Here is a 17619-nt window from a genome sequence, read left to right as displayed (position 1 = left end):
TCTGTGATAGCCCAAACCTGGAAACAACCCAGGTGTCCAACAACAGATGAGTGGCTGAGCAAGTTGTGGTAAATATACACAATGGAATACTATTCAGCTATTAAGAATGGTGACTTCACTGTTTTCAGCCGATCTTGGATGAAGCTTGAAAAAAGAAGTTGAAAAACAAGATCAGAAGAGAAAACACAAGTAGAACCTGAACTAGAATTGGTGTATTGCACCAAAGTAAAAGAGTCTGGGGTGGGGGTGGGGGGGAGAATACAGGTCCAAAAAGGATGACAGAGGACCTAGTGGGGGTTATATTGTTATATGGAAAACTGGAAAATATTATGCATGTACAAACTATTGTACTTACTGTCAGATGTAAAACATTAATTCCCCAATAAAGAATTTAAAAAAATAAAATAAAATAAGATGTGGTTGGGATCTTGATAGGGATAGCATTAAATTTGTATATGACTCTGGGTAGTATATTCATTTTAATGATGTTAATTCTTCTAACCCATGAACATGGAATTCTTTTCACTTCTTTGTGTCTTTTTCAATTTCCTTGAGTAGAGACTCATAATTTTCAGTATACAAGTCTTTCACCTCTTTGGTTAGGTTTATTCCTAGATATTTTATTGTTTTTGTTGCTGTAGTAAAAATAATTGATTTCTGGATTTCATCTTCTTCTAACTTAGTGTTTGCATAGAGGAATGCCACTGACTTTTGTATGTTAATTTTGTAGCCTGACACCTTACTGTATCAGTCTGACACCTGATGATTTCCAAAAGCTTCTTGCTGGATTCTTTAGGTTTTTCTATGTATGCTATCATGTCATCTGCAAATAGGGAGAGTTTGACTTCTTCTCTTCCAATATGTATCCCTTTAATTCCTTGTTCCTTCCTGATTGCTACGGCAAGAGCTTCTAACACTATGTTGAATAGTAATCGTGATAGTGGGCAGCCCTGTCTACTACCTGATCTGAGGGGAAATGCTTCCAGTTTTTCACCATTGAGTATGATGTTGGCTGTAGGTTTGCTATAGATAGACTCCACTATCTTCAGAAATTTTTCATCTATTCTCATTTTTTGTGGTGGTTTGATCATAAAGGGATGTTGTATTTTGTCAAAGGCTTTCTCTGTATCTATTGATATGACCATGTGGTTTTTGGTCTTGCTTTTATTGATGTGGTAAATCACATTGATTGATTTACATATATTAAACCAACCTTGCATCCCTGGGATAAGCCCCACTTGGTCATGATGAACAATATTTTTAATATACTGCTGTATCTAGTTGGCTAGAATTTTGTTCAGTATTTTAATATCTATGTTCATCAGAGACATTGGTCTGTAGTTTTCTTTTTTGGTTGTTTCCTTGTCTGCTTTTTGTATCAGAGTGATGCTGGCTTCATAGAAGCTGGAAGGAGTATTTCTGTGTCTTCAATCTTCTGGAAGATATTTAAAAGTAGAGATATTACTAATCTTTTGTTGATTGATAAGTGTTAGTTTAATTCCACTGTGGTCTGAGAAGATGCTTGGGATGGTATCAGTGCTCTTGAATTTGCTGATGCTGTCTTTGTGGCCTAACATATGGTCTATCCTTGAGAATGACCCATGTGGACTTGAATAAAATGTATATTCTAGTTTCTTGGGGTGAATGACTCTGAAAATGTCCAATAGTTCTAGTTTATCTATCTCCTCATTTAGCTCCCTCATTAGTTTCATTAGTTTCTTGCCTATCCTTCCAGCATTTGTAAGAAACTACAAGTAATTTAAGTATTCAGATTTCCTCTTTCTTGATTTTTTTATTATAATGCTCTGGAAATCTTTCTATATCTTATAAGACAATTTTCCTCATTCTTTAGAGCCATCTAACATTATGTTGTATGAATGTACTATAATTTATTTAACAAGTCTCTTATTGATGGACACTTGGTTTGTCTTCAGCTCTTTGATATAATGCAGGTGTTTCTTTAGGATAGATTATAGAAGTGAGATTGTAGGGTTGGGAGGTATATGCATCTGTAATTTTGGTAGATACTTCCAGATGCCCCTTAGTGAGAATTATACCATATTTCTGTCTCATCAGCCATGTATGAGAAAGTCAGTTTTATTTTACCCCTTCCTTTGCTTTTTGATAAAGACAGAGAAATTGAGAGGGAAATGGAAGATAGAGGTAGAGATAAAGATAGACAGACAGGCAGATAGACCTGTAATGCTGCTCCACCACTCTGAAGCTTCCCTCCTGCAGATGCAGACCAGGTACTTGAACCCAGTGTTGTGTGCTATATCAGGTGTGCCACTGTCAAACCCTGACAAATTCTTTTTTGAAAGAAAATATCAGTATTGCACTTGTGGCCTTTCATGTCATAAAGTACTTAATCTTACATAGATTCAAGTGGAGTGGACCAGTGAGGAAGTTGTAAATGTTTGTCATCTTTTTTGAAGTATTTACAAATATTAGTCTTTAAAACTAGAAAAGGTACTCAGTGAATAGTCAGTTATAGTTAAATGGGCTTTTAAAGTCATTTCACAATGAAAGAATAGATAACTAAGTAGAGTTTTGCCTTCAAAATTCTCTGTCTTTAATGAGAGGGGGGGAAACTTTCAGTTTCTTTGTATTAAGCAACAAGGCAATGCTGATTTCATAAGCACTAACTAAAAGGAAATAAGTGATCTGAGTGCTGTAATCAGTAGGTGAGGAGTCACAGACCTTTTCCATGAGTGTGGTTCCAGATGTGGAGTAGTGCTGTGCTTTCCTGACTAGAATCTTCAGCTTTAGATACGTATTCAAGTGCATCATACAATCATTCCTAATCTCTGACTTGCTTTATTTTCTGTATCCTACAGTATGGAAGTAATAGGATCAAAACAGTATTTAAGTACCTTTAATACTATAATGGCTCCACTGGTGCTTTGGCATGACTTACTTATCTAAATGTGAACAGGAATTCTGCAAAGGTAGTTAGTTGTTGTCTACCTTCCTTTACAGTTGAGGATGCTAAGATCACAAAATCATAAACATAGGAGTTAAGATTCCAAATACTAACTAGCTATAAATCCTATAGGTTTTTAAAATTTCCTTATTATCTTTATTTATTTACTGTATAGAGACAGCCAGAAATTAAGAGGGGAGGGGCTGATAAAGAGGGAGAGAGACAGAGGGATACCTGCAACACTGCTTCACCACTAGCAAAGTTTTCCCCCTGCAGATGGAGCCTAGGGGCTCAAACTCAGTTCCTTATGCATTGTAACATGTGCTCAACCAGGTGTACCACCACCCAGCCCCAATCCTGTCGCTTTTGTTATTGTGATTTTTTTCATGTTGTGTTTCAGAGGATCTTAGTGTTTCACAAACACATAGCTTCCACTACATCAACTGGAGAAGAGTCTACTTCTGGGTACTCTATCAATAGTTTCCGTTAGAAATTTTCTTGGGAATAATAAGTAAGGGACAGTCCTCTGATTTAAAAATGATAACTTAGAAATACCACTCCCTTAAATCAAACAGGCTATTCAAGCTTTGACTGTATTCTTTAATATTTTTCTGTGCAGATTTACCATTAAGTAGACCGTATCAGTGTTGTTAGTATGCATGCTCTAAGAGAAAATGCTTAAAATAAAAAATAAAAAAATTCTAGGGAGGGACCAATCAGTGGTGCACTGGGGTAAGCGCACATAGTACTAAGCTCAAAGACCCACTCAAGGATCCTGGTTTGAGCCCCCAGCTCCCCATCAACAGGAGGGTTGCTTTCACTAGTGGTGAAGTAGGTCTGCAGGTGTCTTTTTTTCTCTCTCTCCCTTTCTGTTTCCCTCTCGATTTCTCTCTGTCCTATCAAAAATATTGGAAAAAAATGGCCATAGGAGCAGTGGATTCATAGTGCAGGCACTGAGCCCCAGCGATAACCCTGGAGGCAAAAAAAAAAAAAAAAAAAAAAAAATTCTAGGTATCTGGACAGAATAATAACCACAACATATTGAGTATCTGTCATGTGCCACGATCTGTTCTAGGTCTCTAATGTAATCATATGCCACCCCACTAACAGTACTCTCAAAGGTAAATATGAATTTCCATTTCATATTTGAAAGAAATTATAGAAATTTGACCAAAGTAGGAAGCAGAGCCAGTAGCTGGTCTGAGTTTATCTATCATAGAAGTCATTATCTACAGTGTACCAACACCTGCTAAGATTTATAGAGGGGATTTATTTTAACATATGGGGATACAACATGCTCAGCACTGAGCACACAAGCAGCCTGTATATATGAAAGTGATGACTGGACGGTGTTTTGTTCTCTGCTGTGCCTACGTTCTCTTCCACGCTGGACTGTGCTGTGAGAAAGTATAGATAGCACAGTTTTATATTTGTTGGCATGTTGAAGGTGGCAGTAAAGACTCTCATACTGTGCTATAAAAATAGGTTAGTTCAGAGTATTAAGTGATCCTCACTTTTCAGAGCACGGAATACTGAAAGTGGAAAATTCTGAGCTGTTACACTGTTCTCCAGAGTCGTTGATGGCTACCCTGTGCCAATGAGGCAATTCCCTAGCAAGTTCATTAGTCATCCTTGTTTACTGCTGGCTGACAAGTGAGGTAGGCTCCCTTCAGCTACTCAGAGTTCTATCCTTTGCTCACTTCTCACGTTGTCTACTGCTCCTTTCCTATCTTTTTCTACTTTAAACTTTGGCCGTTAGCTTTATGAACTAGTATATAAGTTTCCTAAATGTAATGCCATATTAGTATGCCACAACTCATGGTACATGTCAAATATATATCCTTTTGAAAAATTCAGAAGTTGCAGCATTAAAATACATGATATTGTTGTACAAGCACAAGGAAAATGGGGGAGGGGTTAATTTTAAAAGCTGAAGTGTTCTCCACCCTTTATAGTGAAGCATTATAGGTGCTTTGAGATTGAAGCTAAGAAGGCTTCCCTTGAGTATAACATGCATCCACATATATATAATAAATCACCACCGCAGATAGTGACTAATGAAGAAGAACAAACTGCTTTGGGGGAAGAATATATCCTTTCCTCTATCTTTTTTTTTAATTTTTTTAATATTTATTTTATTTATTTATTCCCTTTTGTTGCCCTTGTTATTTTATTGTTGTGGTTATTATTGTTGTTGTCATTGTTGGATAGGACAGAGAGAAATGGAGAGAGGAGGGGAAGACAGAGAGGAGGAGAGAAAGATAGACACCTGCAGACCTGCTTCACCACCTGTGAAGCGACTCCCCTGCAGGTGGGGAGCCGGGGTTCGAACCGGGATCCTTATGCCGGTCCTTGTGCTTTGTGCCACCTGCGCTTAACCCGCTGCGCTACAGCCCGACTCCCTCCTCTATCTTTTAATTTATTTTTTCTTTTCTTTTCTTTTTACCACAGCACAGCTCTCTCTGCCTGTGGTGGTATAAGGAATGACCCTGGGACTTTGAAGTCTCAGGCATGAGAGAGTCTCTTTGTGTAATCATTATGCTATCTCCCCCACCCTCTTCTACCTTTTATAGTGTTTCTAAGAAGTCAGCATGACTCTTAGGTCTTTATATATTACTAGTTAGGAGTATTTTATTTATTCATTTATTTATTTTAGATCTTGCTCTACTCTTTTTTATTAATCTTTATTAGATAGAAACAGTCAGAAGTCGAGGGAAGAGGGTGATAGAGATGGAGAAAGACAGAGAGACACCTGCAGCCTTGCTTTATCACTCGCAAAGCTTTCCCCCTGGGGACCAGAGGCTCGAACCTGGGTCCATGTGCATTGTAACATGTGCACTCAACCAAGTGCACCATCACCCAGCCCCTAGTTAGGAGTATTTTAAAAAATCAGTTGAGTGGTCCGGGAGGTGACACAGTGGCTAAGGCACTGTGCCACCTCAAGCATGAGGTCCTGAGTTCGATCCCTGGAAGCACACGTACCAGAGTGATGGCTGGTTCTTTCTCTCCTCCTATCTTCCTCATGAATAAATAAATTAATTCTTTACAAAAAAATCACAATTGAAGTGGGCCAGTCAGTGGCACACCTGGTTAAACACACACATTATAGTGCACGAGAACTTGGCTTAAAGCCCCTGGTCCCCTGGGGAACATGAATGGTGAAACAGGGCTGCAGGTCTCTCTCTTTCTGACCTCTCTCAATTTTTCCCCATCTCTACCCAATAATTAATAAATTTAAAAGATTAAAAAATAATTTAAAAAATTAAAAAATAATTTCAAAGAAGTTATAGTTGAATTTTAGTATTCATTTTTCCAGTAGCATTCCCCATTTAAAATAAAAGTGGGGGAGTCGGGCAGTAGCGCAGTGAGTTAAGCACAGGTGGTGCAAAGCGCAAGGACTCGCGTAAGGATCCAGGTTCGAGCCCCCAGCTCCCCACCTACAGGGGAGTTGTTTCACAGGCGGCAAAGCAGATCTGCAGGTGTCTGTCTTTCTTTCCCCCTCTCTGTCTTCCCCTCCTGTCTCCATTTCTCTCTGTCCTATCCAACAATGATGACAACAATAATAACTACAACAATAAAACAAGGGAAACAAAAAAGAATAAATAAATAAATATCTTTAAAAAAGTGTTAGTGACTTAATATTGAAATACAAAATTACAAGATAACAGGGATATAATTTTACACTGTTCCCACCGCCAGTGTTCTGTATCCCTATTTCCTCCATTGGAAGCTACAGTAGTTCTCCCAAGATTATAGATATGGGTTGACTATTATTTATATAACTATCTCTGTATTTATATATATTTGCCCTTTTTTCCCCTATAGTCCTTTCTTCTCTTACTTCCTAAGCCATATCTACACCTATTACTACTTCTGAGTGTCCTTTTTTCCTGTTCTTTCTCTGGGTCCTGATGGAGTTGGAGTTCAGAGCCCTCTGGTCATACTCCCCTATCATTTCAACACCCTCTGGGAGCATGGACCAAAATTCATTCTGGAGTGCAGGAGGTGAGAGTTCTGGCTTCTGTAACTGTTTCTCACCTTGACATGGGCATTGACAGGTTGATCCATACCTCTAGCTTTTTTCTGTCTTTCCCTAGTAGGGTAAGGCTCTGGAGAGGTGAGGGCCTGGGACACATTGGTGAGGTCATCTGCCCAGGGAAGTCAAGATGGAATCATGATACCATCAACAACTTGGTGACTGAAAGACAAATATAAAGCAGGACAGAATGATTAATAAATAGGAACTAAAAAAGTAGGAACAGAGCAGATGAGACTAGGGATCTTGGGGTGGAAAGATGCTAGGATGTCTATTTCAGGTCCCCTGTATTCCTAGGGGACTTTCATAGTTTTTGCTTAATTTTGATAGCTAACATGGAGGTAGACAAAAATATTCTGGGAAGATAATGTCAGGTTGAGAATAGGTCTAAAAAGTTGGATCAGGACAGATAATAGCTCCCAAAACTTGAAGAAAATTTATGAATAAAATTAACTGTTTACCCCATCAACCTGACCCAGGGCCCATATAATTTATATCTAGCACAGGAACCTGTGTAACCTCTGTGTCCCTGTTGATCTGATCCCAAAGTCCATGGACACAGCTGGGAACATTCTAGGCTGCATTCATTTCAGAAACAGTCTTCCTCAAGTGGCAGGGTAGGCTGATGCAGCCTCCCTTCAGAGAGTAGGACAGTCCCTACCATTGCTGCTTTATAGGAAGGACAAGTTCCAGGAGTGGCCTACAAGACAGCTTATGATGACGTTTCCAATTTTTTTTTCAACTCATCAATTTGAGATTGCTGGCCCTATTTTATCAGGACTAATAATGAGCAAAATAGATTATTGATAATCAACTTTACCAAGCCAATAAATTATTTTTAATTTGTAGGCTAATTTAGTATATATATGGCAGTAAGGTACAAAATGATTCTAGAAGTGCAAGCAAATCTCTAGAACACTTTTTTCCAAATTTCAGTTCAGTAAAATTCTTCCCTACATCAGTTCTTTAGTCTATGTAAATGGATATTTTAATCCATTAATTCATCTAAAAATCTGAATTAAGTTTCTGTCTAAGTCTAATTCTGAATAAAATTAATATTAATGTTTCCAAATTACATCTAAATACTAACTTTTTACATACAATTTTGTTACGTGAGAAATTAATAATATATATATTTTTTAATTTATTTTATTTATTCCCTTTTGTTGCCCTTGTTGTTTCATTGTTGTAGTCATTATTGTTGTTGTCGTTGTTGGATAGGACAGAGAGAAATGGAGAGAGGGAGGGGAAGACAGAGAGGAGGAGAGAAAGATAGACACCTGCAGACCTGCTTCACCACCTGTGAAGCGACTCCCCTGCAGGTGGGGAGCCGGGTTGGAACCGGGATCCTTATGCCGGTCCTTGTGCTTTGCGCCACCTGCGCTTAACCCGCTGCACTACAGCCCGACTCCCACAATATTTTGAAAAGTTTTTAGGACTAGGGAGATAGTACAGTATATAAAACACAGGATTTGTTTGCCTGAGGCTCCAGTGCTCCCCATTTCTATCCTCAGTAGATAAACCAGAGCTGAACTGTGCTCTAGTCTCTCTCATAAAAATTAATATTTTTTAATTGTTGAAAATTAAAAAGATTTTTTAAAAAGTTAACTAGCAGCTTTGTTAATTCATAACTATCAAAATTCTGTAGTGTTTTCTCTTTCTTTTTAAAAATATTTTATTATTATTTTTTTAATGAGAGAGACAAGAGCACTACTTGGCTTTGATTTATTGTGGTTCTGGGGATTGAACCTGGGACCTCAGAGCTTCAGGCATGTGAGTTTTTTGTTTGTTTGTTTTGTTTTGTTTTATAAAAGGGAAACACTGACAAAAACCATAGGATAAGAGGGGTACAATCCACACAGTTCCCATCACCAGGACTCTATATCCCATCACCTCCCTTAATAGCTTTCCTATTCTTTAACTCTCTGGGAGTATGGACCCAAGATCATTGTGGGATGCAAAAGGTGAAAGGGTCTGGCTTCTGTAATTGCTTCCCCCGCTGAACATGGGTCGATCCATACTCCCAGCTTGCCTCTCTCTTTCCCTAGTGGGGCAGGGCTCTGGGGAATCAGAGCTCCAGAACACAGTGGTGGGGTTGTCTGTCCAGGGAAGTCTGTTAGGCATCATGCTAGCATCTGGAACCTGGTGGCTAAAAAGAGACTTAGCATATAAAGCCAAAGAAGTTGTTGACTAATCATGAACCTAAAGGCTGGAGTAATGCAGATGAAGAGTTGGGGTGGTGGGGTGTCTCCATTCTGTAGATAGCTAGTAGGCATATCTTAGTTATATTCCAAAGGGCCTGTGGCTGTACTAGTTTTTTTCTCTGAGCCTAAAATCTGATATGCAGGTGGATCCTAGTTATTGTCTGGGGAGATGATGTCATGGTTGGAAAAAGGACCCGAAAGCTGGATCAAGGAAGAGAGTAGCTCCCAAATATGGGAAAGATGTATAAATAACACTGACTGTAAACCCCAATGATTTGATGTGATCTGAGGCTCATACTCTGCTTAGGAGCCTATGTGACCTCTGCATCCCTGTAGATCTGAGCTCACATTCTGTGGTCATGAGTAGGAACATTCCAAGCTGCCCCAATTTCAGGACCCAACTTCCTCAGGTGTAGCATAGAGTATGTTGTTCAGCCTCCCTTCAGAAGTTGGAACATTCTTTACTGTTGTTGATCCAAGTTGAGGGCAAGGTCCTATGGGGCCCACAAAGGGGTCTGTTTTGTTGTTCCTGATATAGGTGACCAGTAACAATGGAGAGAGGGATTTATTTGAGATCTAGGCCTATCTTGTCTGTTTGGGAATCTCAGGACTCCCCGAATAGGGCCCCAGCTGATGGGGTGGCCTGGTAGTGACTAAAGAGTCATCGTTAAAGTATGCCAGTCTCGGAATTGGCGTATTGCACCAAAGGAAAAGACTCTGGGGTGGGGGCGGGGGAGAATATAGGTCCAAAAAGGATGACGGGGTTGTATTGTTATATGGAAAATGTTATGCATGTGCAAACTATTGTATTTACTGTTGAATGTAAAACATTAAGAAATTTAAAAATGTATGCCAGTCTCTTGCCCTTATTCAGCTTTTGCAGTCCTTGCTTTGATAAGGACAGCTTGGGAGCGAGTGAAATAGGTGAGGTGTGTGGCTAAGTCTAAGTAGACACTATTTCATTATGAACTTCATACTGACTCACTGTAGACTATTGTGTACTTTTGCTTTCAGGTATATATTTTGCCCTAATTTATGGATATATGTGAACATATGCCCTATCTCATGGGACCTGGTCAGTATCTAAGCTTTGGGACTTTGTTAGGAAGTGAACCACCTGGAATGGAATTAGAGTGTCCTATGAAAGGAAAGGTCTCATCCACATAATGAGGCTGAAGGGTTGATGTTCCATGCCTGATGTCTCTGGACACAGTCTGAAATGAAGCATACCGAGGTGGTACTCAATGTGTTGATTAGGTTGGGATCAGCAGATATGATATCATTTGGTATGAACTGAGAGAAGCATGCAGGAAAGTGAGCCCCACTCTAGAGGTTCCAGGACTGGGGAAATAAAGGCTCTATAGAGGAAGTGGGAGGTTTCTGCTGTCTCAGGGTTTAAGAAGACAATAGATAGTTATTGCTATACTCAAATTATTTGGCAATTGGGTTAACTTTATAAAATCCCTTTGTTAAGATTTGCTGTATCATACACACCATTACCATAATTTATGTCCTTTGATATTATTTGCATATAGCTGTGCTTCTGTTCTTCCTGGTCTAAGCTTTTGAGAAAGTCAACATTTCAAAGACTCAGCCTATGGTCTGTGTATTAAAAAGTTTGAGACATTCAATTAATTTTCCCCTCTCATATTAATTAAATAGTGATTTATATGACTACAAATTAATAGGAGTGAACATAAACACCAGTCCCACCACCAAAAGACTATGTCACATCCCTCCCTCTTCACCATCCCCCCAAGAGTTTTTATTTTGTTTTGTTTTTTGTTTGTTTTTGTTTTTTTGCATAACCACTATTCTGTCTCTCTAGCCGTAGTGTTTTTTCTTTTTCTCTTTCTTTCTTTAAAAATATTTATTTATTTATTTATTTATTTATTCCCTTTCGTTGCCCTTGTTTTTATTGTTGTGGTTATTATTGTTGTCGTCATCATTGTTAGATAGGACAGAGAGAAATGGTGAGAGATGGAAAGAAAGAGAGGAAGAGAAAAAGATAAACACCTGCAGACCCGCTTGTGAAGCAACTCCCCTGCAGGTGAGGAGCCAGGGGCTCGAACCGAGATCCTAACTCCAGTCCTTGCACTTTGCCCCACCTGCACTTAAACTGCTGCACTACCGCCTGACTCCCTCTTCTTCTTCTTCTTTTTTTTTTACTAGAGCACTGCTCAGCTCTGGTTCATGGTGGTGTGGGGGATTGAACCTGGGACTGTAGAGCCTCAGGTGTGAGAGTCTCTTTGCAGAACCATTATGCTATCCACCCCCAGCTGTGGTTTTTTTTTTTCCCTAATACTTGTTTTCTTTGGTTCAGCTGACGGTAGATCAAGTGCTCAAATATTTTCAAATATGTGTTTTTATTAATGATTTATTAATGGTTTATGATGTTATAGGATTATATAAATGTAATCCTTACATCATACTCACCACCAAAAAAGGGGCTCAAATATTTAATAAGGCAGTTTTTCAATGGATTCAAGACCAGATAAGAGAATTTGTTGGAGCAGTGTCAGGGGTGTCATCAAAGGGAAGAACACTTAAGAAATATAACCTACCATTTTAGTATTTTTAAAAATGGCATATGTATGTATTTATGTTAACTGATTATTTATTTGGATTAAGATTTCTGTCTTAGAACTTGAGTTATCAGTAATATAGGAAGATAGAAGAGAAACAGTATGAAAGATCAAGAGACAGTGAATGTACAAGATTTTAATGAGGTAAGAATTAAAGCAAAAGTTTTAGTAGTATTTTCAATATAGGTGAAGTTAACTCCATAAAAGCGCCTAAGAATTACTAAAACTAGGCCAGAGGGAAAAAATATACCCTAGAAATAATAAGTCTGTATTCTGTAATTATGATGAGTAGTTACAGAAAGCTCTCTAGGAATAATCATGAAGGAGCACCTTAAAATAATTTAGAATAAAATAGTATCTTGAAATTGTAGAGATGAATTATAGGTATTGCCTGATTATAGAATAAATGTGGACTTTCCTGGGGGATAGATAGTTCAGTGGTTGAGTTCAGCACTTACATGCATGGAACCCTAGTTTCAACTTCACCCTAACACCATGTAGGCCTGAAATATACTTTGACCTCTCTCATTAAGTGAATAAATAAATAAATAAATATTTTAAGAGAACAAATATGACAATGCAGATTAATCTGGTGATAATATAAATGTACTTTATGTAAACAAAATATCCGTTATCTCTATTTTACAGATGAAGCATTGATGCTAAGAAAAGTAAATAACTTGACTCAGAGGTTCCCCTGTCAGGAAGTAATTGTGCAGGGCCAGGTGGTGGCATACCTTGTTAAACACACATATTGCAGTATGTAAGGTTGCAAGTTCAATCCCCTGGTCCCCACCTGCAGGCGGAAAGCTTCACAAGCAGTGGAGCAGGGCTATAAGTGTCTCTCTGTCTCTTTCCCTCTCTGTCTTCTCTCAGTTCCTGTCTGTCTGTATCCAGTAATGAATAAAACATTAAAAAAGTTTAAAAAGTAAGTTTGAGGAAGTAGTTGAGCAGGGCTATTAGAATTCCTTTCTGAAATATCATTCTTCATTTCCCAAGTTATAGTACAGATGTGTCAATTTTATGCTGCTTTCTGACTCATCTGTAGAAATACAGTTTTATTTGACAGGTGTGCTCTGACAATAGAGAAACTTCTGTAGCTTGAAAGCAGTATGAAGAGAATTAACTTAGTTCTCACCGTGTATTCAGTAAATTGAACTTTGGGGGACTGGGTGGTGGCTCACTTGGTAGAGCACACATATTACAATGCATAAGGTCCCAGGTTCAAGCCCCAGTCTCCACCTGCAGAGAAAGAGAGCTTTACTGTGAAGCAGTGCCACATATCCCTCTTTCCCTCTTCCTATCTCCTCTTCCCCTCTCAAGTTCTCTGTCTCTCTCTAGTCAGTAAATAAATTAATAAAAAATATTTTAAAAAAATAATAAATTGCACTTTGACCTCAATTTAATTATCTAATAGTTTTTTGTACACAAGATAAAATGCACTTTGGCAAGTCTGAATAGATAGATATTAAAAGGTAAGACTATTTTGGTTAAAGTTGGTTTGAATCCTGATGCTACATGACCTTGGGAAAATTACCTAGTATATCTGAGCCTCACCTATGCCCTTTATATAATGAATATAGTAATAGTTCCAGTCTCATGGGAGTCCTGGGGAAACAATGAGATAATGTATGCAAAACATTTATCATAATGTTGGGCATGTGGTAAGCACTAAATAGTAGCTGCTATCTTTATTGCAGTTACTATCAATTAATTTGATAAGAACTCAATAATGTCTCATATTTAGTAGGTGTTTAGAATTCAAGAACTACTTTCAAAATCACTTTTTTACAAGTACTTTCATGAGTGCAAGGTATATAGAACAAGTGTTGGCTCCATTTTACAGTTGAGAAAGTAGGCTTAGTGAGGAAATTTAGGAACTATGGTATCATGAACTAGTTTCCCAGGTTCATACCTCTTCTGTGACTTGATAATTGAACCAAACAAAAAAAAAACTTATTATTATGATGTATGTAGAATTAATTGAGTGAAATGCTTTTTACAGATATTGAAAATTAGTCAAGAAAAAAACTGAAATATTTGGAAGTGAGTTGTCAAAAGAGAAAGAAAGGAGCTATCAGTTGACATCTAATCTTGATAATATACAAAAGTCTTTGAAAGTTGGAAGTGAGGTATTTGGCCACTTGGGGTGTAATCTCTGTGTTTCTAATTTAGGAATTTCATGTAATTGATCATTTCTTAAAATAAATTGAATCTTTAAAATGTATATTTCTATTAATAATGAGTAACTATTGTTTCTCCAAACTGAATCCCAGGACTAGTCATAATAATAATAATAAATCATAGGTTATCAATTATTATGGTAGTCACAGAATCATAGACTGTCTCTCATTTATTTATTTATTTATTTAATATTGGGTAGAGACAGAGAAATTGAGAGGGAGATAGATAGAGAGGAAAAGAGACAGAGAGAGACCTGCAGCCCTGCTTCACCCCTCATGAAGCTTTCCCCCTACAGGTAGGAACCAGGGGCTTGAACCTGGGTCTTTGTGCACTGTAATGTGTGTTCCCACCTAGTCCCATCTTGTCTTCTCCTTTGAACCATTTGTTTCGCCTCCTTGGGAAAATCTGTTAGGAGACATAACCAGCCTCTTTTTGGAAGAAAGTTGTAAGGATTAGTTTATGGAAGTCTAGATCATCAGTTTAGAGAACAGTGACAGTTAGTTTGCATGGTGGGTGACATCCAGTGTAAGACCTCAGATTCCTTCTGGAAGACATACAGGAATGTCCTATGGGAGAGAGAAAATAGCATCTGCTCTCCTCCTGTGGTTATACATGGCTTCTCCCTGCCTTTCCTGCCATTTGCCCAATGCCTTTCTTGGTTAACATTCTCTCCACTATCTGATCTTGGGGGCTTTGGGGGAAATGCCAAGTAGCTCCTCTCCTACAGTAAATTCTGTATCTTTTTTTTTTTTTTTTTAAATCAGTGCACTGACTAGTTCTGGCTTATGGTAGTGCAGGGATTGAACCTGGAGCCTCAAGTATGAGAGTTCCTTTGTGTAACTATTATGCTATCTGCCCATGCCCTAAATTCTACATCATTTGTTACCTATATAGGTTACAATAGAATGGTTCTCAACCTCCACTCATCTACCAATTGAACACTATACTCCATGTCATCCATGTAGAAATCAATAAAAATCTATATCTAACTTAGATGTTTTCACTCATGGATATAGAAAAAAATATCAGAGGATCAGAAGAAACTCTAGTTGATTAAGTAACCATTTTTTAAAAAAGAAATAGAGACAGAAAGGAAAAAAGAAAATGAAAGAAACCACAGCACTGAAGCTTCCTTCAGTGCAGTGGGGACTGGGCTCAAACCTGGGTTGCGCACATGGCAAAGCAGCACACTGCTATTTTACCACCTTCTGATTAAGTCACAAATTAAGTAAGGCAGCATAGCTCATAGTTAATAACACAGAATTTGATGTCAGTCAGTCCATTTGAATCTCAGCTTTACTACTTCCTGACTGTGAATTTAGACAAGATACTTTAGCTTTCTGAGTGTCAGTTTCAGTAACCCTACCTCATGGGATTGTCAAGACAAAAGGTAAACCACCCACATTGTACATTGTTCTGGAAAAGGTAACTTTAAAAAAAGAACACATTTTAAAATTGCTAATATAAACTATTTAATTCATGGAATGGTAAAGAAATTATCTCTATACAAGTCATGCTTAAAGTAGAAATGGCTCTAGAAAATGCAGCCTTTCAGTCTGTGAGAAATGAAAATGGAATGTGTCCAGTTTAATTAATGTGTGTTAATTTAGTTAATGAATTTATCTTTGTCTTAACTATTGTAGAAAAGAGTCTGCCTGCCAGAAAAACTGAAATGTTAAAAACAGTAAAAGAATTATCAGAGTTATCTTAAAGCTTCTTTTTTAGAAATATCTTTTATAAGGATAGTCTTATTTTACTAAATCTTTTCATTTATTAATCAGGAATTGCAAAAGTCAAAATCAGAGCTTATATTCCTCTATAATGAAATCCAAAGTCTTCCAGGGGCATCAGAAGACAGAGACAAATTTTTAATAGAATATGACCTGTTACAAAAAGAGAATTCTGAATTAGAGATAAAGGTGAGACTGGGTTATTGAAATGTTCAATGTTTGGCATGTCTTTTATGAGGACAAGATAGAAAGAAATTAATTTTCATAAGAAATTACTTAAAAATTGGAGTTCCTTTTGTTGTTGTAAAATAAACTTCTAGATTGTGTGGGTTGTTAGTTAAGTTGTATTTCAGGATAAATATCTGTACTTCAACCATATTTCACATAGGGTTAATCTAAGAATTTTAAATCAGCTTCCCAGTGGTTTAATTTTTAGTTATATGTTCTATAGAAACCAACACTAAAAAATTACAATCAAAAGCTGTAGTTTAAAATTGATTATCAAAAGTTATTATTTCTACTTTGACACTAATGTATTCTGACAAAAAGTTTGTTTCAAATCTTTATTTGTATCCTTGTTTCACTTTAGAAGAGAGTGTTTTAAACTTAAAAGGTAACCTTGCTAAAAAATGACAGAAACATCTATATCTTATCTATTTATTTAAGTCTTCCTGGCTGAAAAGTATTAAAATATAAAGCAAAGCAAATTGTTTAATAATCAGGAACCTAAAGGTAAGAATATAGGGATTTGGGGTCTCCATTTTGGAAAAAAGCTAGGAAGTCTATTTTATGTATATTCCAAGGGCCACATGACTTTACTAATTTTTGCCTGAGCCCAACAACTACCATGCAGGTAGGTTAAAGGTATTGTCTGAGGGGATGGTGTCAGAGTTGGAAAGAGGACTAGAAAACTGGATCAAGAAAGAGAGTAGCTCCCAAATATGGGAAAAGTCTGTATATACCATTAACTGTGGGGCCCCAGTAGAGGCCCATAGGTGGGTCCAAGATTCTGTTACTGATGGAGATGGCGGAGAGAGGGATCTATTAGAGGTCTAGGCCCATCATATCTATGTGGGAATCCCAGGATGCTATGACTAGGACCCCAACTGATGGGGTGGTCTGGTAGTGGCCAAGAAAGCCATCAATAAAGTGTGCCGGTCTCTTGCCCTTATCCAACTTTTGTAGTCCTTACTTTATTGAAACAGGAATTTCTTAACATATTTTGATCTTTAAATTCACTGTGTTCTTTGGAATCAGAGTGACTTGTAGAAACTAGCTTTTTAATTTTTTTTCTGGAAGAATCAGAATGTGAGTTAGGCAAGTTGTCTGTATTAGTGCAATTCTTTGTTGAAGAGTCATCTTCCATTCTGAGAGCTAGCCTCACAACCTTTCTACTACATTCTGAAGATGTTCTTTCATCTTATATAAAGCTCTGAAGAGCAGCCTTGCAGGAAAGGACTCAGTCCAAAAGCAAAACAAAACAAAGACCTGAACAAATGTTTGGCTAAATCATCTAACAGAGCAATAGTAACTCTCAAAATATCCACTTGCATCAGAATTACCTGAGAGACTTATTTGAAATTTCAACCACCATTTCCCTACCCAGATCGCTGATTCTGAATCTGGAGGTAGGGAGGTTAATGTAAGACTCCATAAAAAAAAATTCCTCAAGTAGGGAGTCGGGCGGTGGCACAGTGGGTTAAGCACACGTGGCACAAAGCGCAAGGACCCGCTGAAGGATCCTGGTTTGAGCCCCCGGCTCCCCACCTGCAGGGGAGTCGCTTCACAAGTGGTGAAGCAGGTCTGCAGGTGTCTGTCTTTGTCTCTCCCTCTCTGTCTTCCCCTTTTCTCTCCATTTCTTACTGTCCTATCCAACAACGACATCAATAACCACAACAATGTTAAACAATAAGGGCAACAAAAGGGAAAATAAATAAATAAATAAATAAATAAATAA

The 17619-nt window shown here is 37.8% G+C and overlaps 1 protein-coding gene across 4 annotated transcripts in view; it reads left to right on the top strand.

Moving 5' to 3' along the window:
* CCDC30 (coiled-coil domain containing 30) overlaps positions 1–17619 on the top strand; it is a 121311-nt gene that overhangs the window by 33792 nt on the left and 69900 nt on the right. The window contains exons 1-3 of one of the 4 annotated variants that reach the window (XM_060206092.1): positions 4528–4581; positions 11795–11892; positions 15714–15851. The exons of 1 other annotated variant lie outside the window; for it this stretch is intronic. In XM_060206092.1, the coding sequence (XP_060062075.1) occupies positions 11851–11892; positions 15714–15851 (180 nt within the window). In that variant the 5' untranslated portion in view covers positions 4528–4581; positions 11795–11850. Of the gene's footprint in view, positions 1–4519; positions 4582–11794; positions 11893–15713; positions 15852–17619 lie in introns of those variants that run through there. 2 more of the 4 variants (XM_060206090.1, XM_060206093.1) reach the window with 2 other exon arrangements.

The sequence above is a fragment of the Erinaceus europaeus genome, chromosome 13 (genome assembly GCF_950295315.1).
Source record: "Erinaceus europaeus chromosome 13, mEriEur2.1, whole genome shotgun sequence".
NCBI lineage: Eukaryota > Metazoa > Chordata > Mammalia > Eulipotyphla > Erinaceidae > Erinaceus > Erinaceus europaeus.
Note: the sequence above shows the minus strand (reverse complement) of the source record. Positions and strands in the feature narration are given on the sequence as shown.